Consider the following 3,389-nt stretch of genomic DNA (forward strand, 5'->3'; position numbering starts at 1 on the left):
GGCAATTTGGAAAATTACTTCTCAAGCCTTAAACTTACCCAGAACTAAAGTCCTGTAGCTATCGTCACATAGCTATAATAACAAGGTCAGCAGTACTCACCAAACTGTCCTTAACAACAAGCATTTTTTCCTTTGTTATACTACTTTATTCTCCCAATAATATCCCAAGTAGACCTCATTAATGTCTTCATTTTGTACATAACTATATGGTGTTTAGAGGAGGTAGGTTCTCCCTAGGTAGTCATCAGATGAGCTCAGTATGTACCTCTTCGAAGAACTTGACCTCTCTGAGTTTTTGTTAGCAATATTTCTTCATTCCAAACTGCCTCTGAGACGGAACATTCTCTCAACATATATGTATGCCCAACAAATCTAGTATGTACAGCATTTAGTGATATTGATTCAAGATAAACCTGTCCTTGAGCTAATCATAACTTCTTGCTTCTAGTGTATTCTTATCAATATATCTTGATGTGCTGTATTAAAAGCATTACAATGTGTGTGGAAAGAAGACTTAAAATGTTTAAAGCTCATTAATTCATTCATAACTTTAAATATTCAGTAGATACATTCTATAGTTAGGTATTAATCACTTCTTTAATCTTTAATGAGAACAGGTAAATAGTGACCAAGATGATATTATTACACAGTATGCCACTCAGTTCACTCTGATTAAACATAAAAAAATAATTCTTTATTATTATTAAGATTAATTATTTTAGATCATAAGGTTGCAGTGGGCAAGGAGTTTCCTTGGATTTAGAAGAGAAACTAATAATTAGGTTATTTAAATATGCATAAATTTTGTATCTCTTGTGTCTCACAATTTACATGGATGTAATAATTTATCAAAGACTTAGTGACAGAAAATAGACTGTTTCTATAATACATTTTGACAGGGAAGCACAGTAGTCTTAGTTTTATAGATCCCGGGAAATATTAACTGGCACATAAATATACTAAAACCAACCATTTTTAACACAGTTACTAAACAGTCTATATATAGTTAAAATATTTATATACTTTTGATTTTTAGTAGAAAATCAATGAAGTTCCACAGATTGGAATTCCTTCATTACCCCATTCTCTCAGAATTTTTTAAAAATTAATCATTAACTTATGACCGGATAGATGGCTCAGCTAGTAAGAGTACTACCTCCTTTCTGAGAGGTCCTGTGTTCAATTTTCACTTGTTGGCCCATAACCATCAGTAACGTGAGTGAATGCCCCTTTCTCATGTGCATGCAGACAGAACACTCGTGTACATAAAAATACATACATAAGTAAATCTTGGAACAAAACTTAAGGATTGAACTCTATGTATATGCATTATTTTCCTTCATATATGTTTGTGCACAATGTTTGCCTCCTACTTGCAGAGGTGAGAATGTCATTTAGATCCCTTGGTACTGCAGTTATAGACAGTCATAATCTGTCAGTTAGGTGCTAAACCTTTTGGAATAGAAAGCCAGTGAATTTGACTGCTCTCCAATCTCTTATTATATTCTATTTAATTGTTTCAGGACTTCTGTTGATTAACAGATATCATTGATGGAGAACAGGACAGGAGTGACACAGTTTATCCTCATGGGAATCACAAATGACCCAAATTTGCAGCTTCCCCTCTTCATCATTTTCCTCCTCATCTACATCATCACCCTGGTTGGGAACCTGGGGATGTTTCTGTTGATTCTTTTGGACTCGCGGCTTCACACCCCCATGTACATTTTTCTCTGTAACTTGTCCTTTGTGGACTTTTGTTATTCATCAACAGTCACTCCAAAGGTCATAGCTGGATTCCTTACAGGAGACAAGATCATGTCGTACAGTGCTTGTGCCTCGCAGATGTTCTTTTTTGCAACCTTTGCTGATTTGGAGAACTACTTTTTGGTCTCAATGGCCTATGATCGCTATGTAGCAGTATGTAAGCCCCTACACTATGCCACCACCATGACAACTAGTGTATGTACATGTCTCATCATTGGGTGTTATATCTGTGGTTTCCTGAATGCTTCCATCTATACTGTGGATGCATTAAGTCTCTCTTTCTGTGAGTCTAATGTGGTCCACCATTTTTTCTGTGATGTTCTAGCAGTCATGATTGTATCTTGCTCTGACCGACATGTCAATGAACTAGTTCTTATTTATTTAGCCAGCTTTAATATCTTTTTTGCTCTTATACTTATCTTAATATCCTACATGTTCATTTTTATAAACATTCTAAAGATGAACTCTGTTGCAGGATATCGCAAAGCTCTCTCCACTTGTACCTCCCACTTTACAGCCGTTTCCATTTTCTATGGGACACTCATATTCATGTACTTGCAGCCCAGCTCCAGTCACTCCATGGACACAGACAAAATAGCATCTGTGTTCTACACCATGGTCATTCCTATGTTGAACCCTTTGGTATACAGCTTAAGGAATAAGGAGGTGAAGAATGCATTCACAAATATTGTATTAAAGTCAAGATAATATTAAAGCTTTGATTACAATTCTTTGGGTTACAAAACATCTGGATTCATTCCTTTCATCTTAATTCTACACTGAATCATATTTTCATACTCTACATTGGCTTCAAGAACTTGACTTGGCTTCTTTAGCTCAGTAATAGTGTGCTTTTTGAAAAAGTTAACATCTTCTTTAGAAGAGTGAAACATAAATAGTATGTCTATTGCCATGGGACCATGGTCTTGTACATTGTAAAGATTTGTTACTTGTATTTTAATAAAACTCTGATAAGCCAGTAACTAGGCAGGACGTGTAGGTGGGGTGACCAGGCAGGAAGTATAGGCAGGATAACAAGAACAAAATTCTGGGATGAGGAAAGAGTGAGTCTATATTCGAGACTCAGCTGTTGAGGAAGCAAGATGAAGATGCTTCACTGATAAAGGTACCAAGGCACATGGATAACACAAAGATAAATTATGGGCTAATATAAGTTATAAGAGTTAATAACAAGCCTGGGTCTATTAAGCCTATTAAGGCCAACCGGATTATGATTAATGTAGACCTCTGTGTGTTTTCTTTGGGACTGAATGGCTGTGGGACTGGGCAGAACAGAAATCTTACTCAACAGTCTATGATAACTTAAGGCCAGCTTATGAAAATGCTAATTGACAATATTATCACATTCAAACATTTTATTCAACATTTTTATGTTACATCAGCATACCACAAGGATACTTGCTCAGTTATATACATAGCAGTTATTTGAATATCCAGAACCCAAAAACAATCAATGAATGGATAAAGATGTGGTACATTTACACAGTGGAATATTACTCAGCTGTCAAAAATGACGAAATCATGAAATTATCAGGGAAGTGGATGGGACTAAAAAAGAATCATCTTGATGGAGGAAACTAAGACCCTGAAATATAAACATT

The 3,389-nt window shown here is 35.5% G+C and overlaps 1 protein-coding gene across 2 annotated transcripts; it reads left to right on the top strand.

The window, feature by feature from the left end:
- The first annotated feature begins 1,548 nt into the window (after positions 1-1,548).
- On the top strand, positions 1,549-2,948 carry LOC126498599 (olfactory receptor 5B3-like). Of its 2 annotated transcripts, XM_050137388.1 has the most exons (2): positions 1,552-2,457; positions 2,943-2,948. In XM_050137388.1, exons 1-2 carry the CDS (start codon positions 1,552-1,554, stop codon positions 2,946-2,948), a joined length of 912 nt encoding a protein of 303 aa, XP_049993345.1. The 2 variants fall into 2 exon arrangements, with proteins under 2 accessions (XP_049993346.1, XP_049993345.1); XM_050137389.1 differs by lacking the exon at positions 2,943-2,948 and having other exon boundaries at positions 1,549-2,475.
- The last annotated feature ends 441 nt before the right edge of the window (positions 2,949-3,389 follow it).

The sequence above is a fragment of the Alexandromys fortis genome, unplaced genomic scaffold, assembly GCF_014885135.2.
Source record: "Alexandromys fortis isolate MF-2015 unplaced genomic scaffold, M_Fortis_MF-2015_v1.1 scaffold_3, whole genome shotgun sequence".
Classification (NCBI taxonomy): Eukaryota; Metazoa; Chordata; class Mammalia; order Rodentia; family Cricetidae; genus Alexandromys; species Alexandromys fortis.

What these genes read in the sequence shown, in the direction of transcription:
- LOC126498599 (XM_050137389.1), top strand. Translation starts at nt 1,552, where the DNA reads ATGGAGAACAGGACAGGAGTGACACAGTTTATCCTCATGGGAATCACA.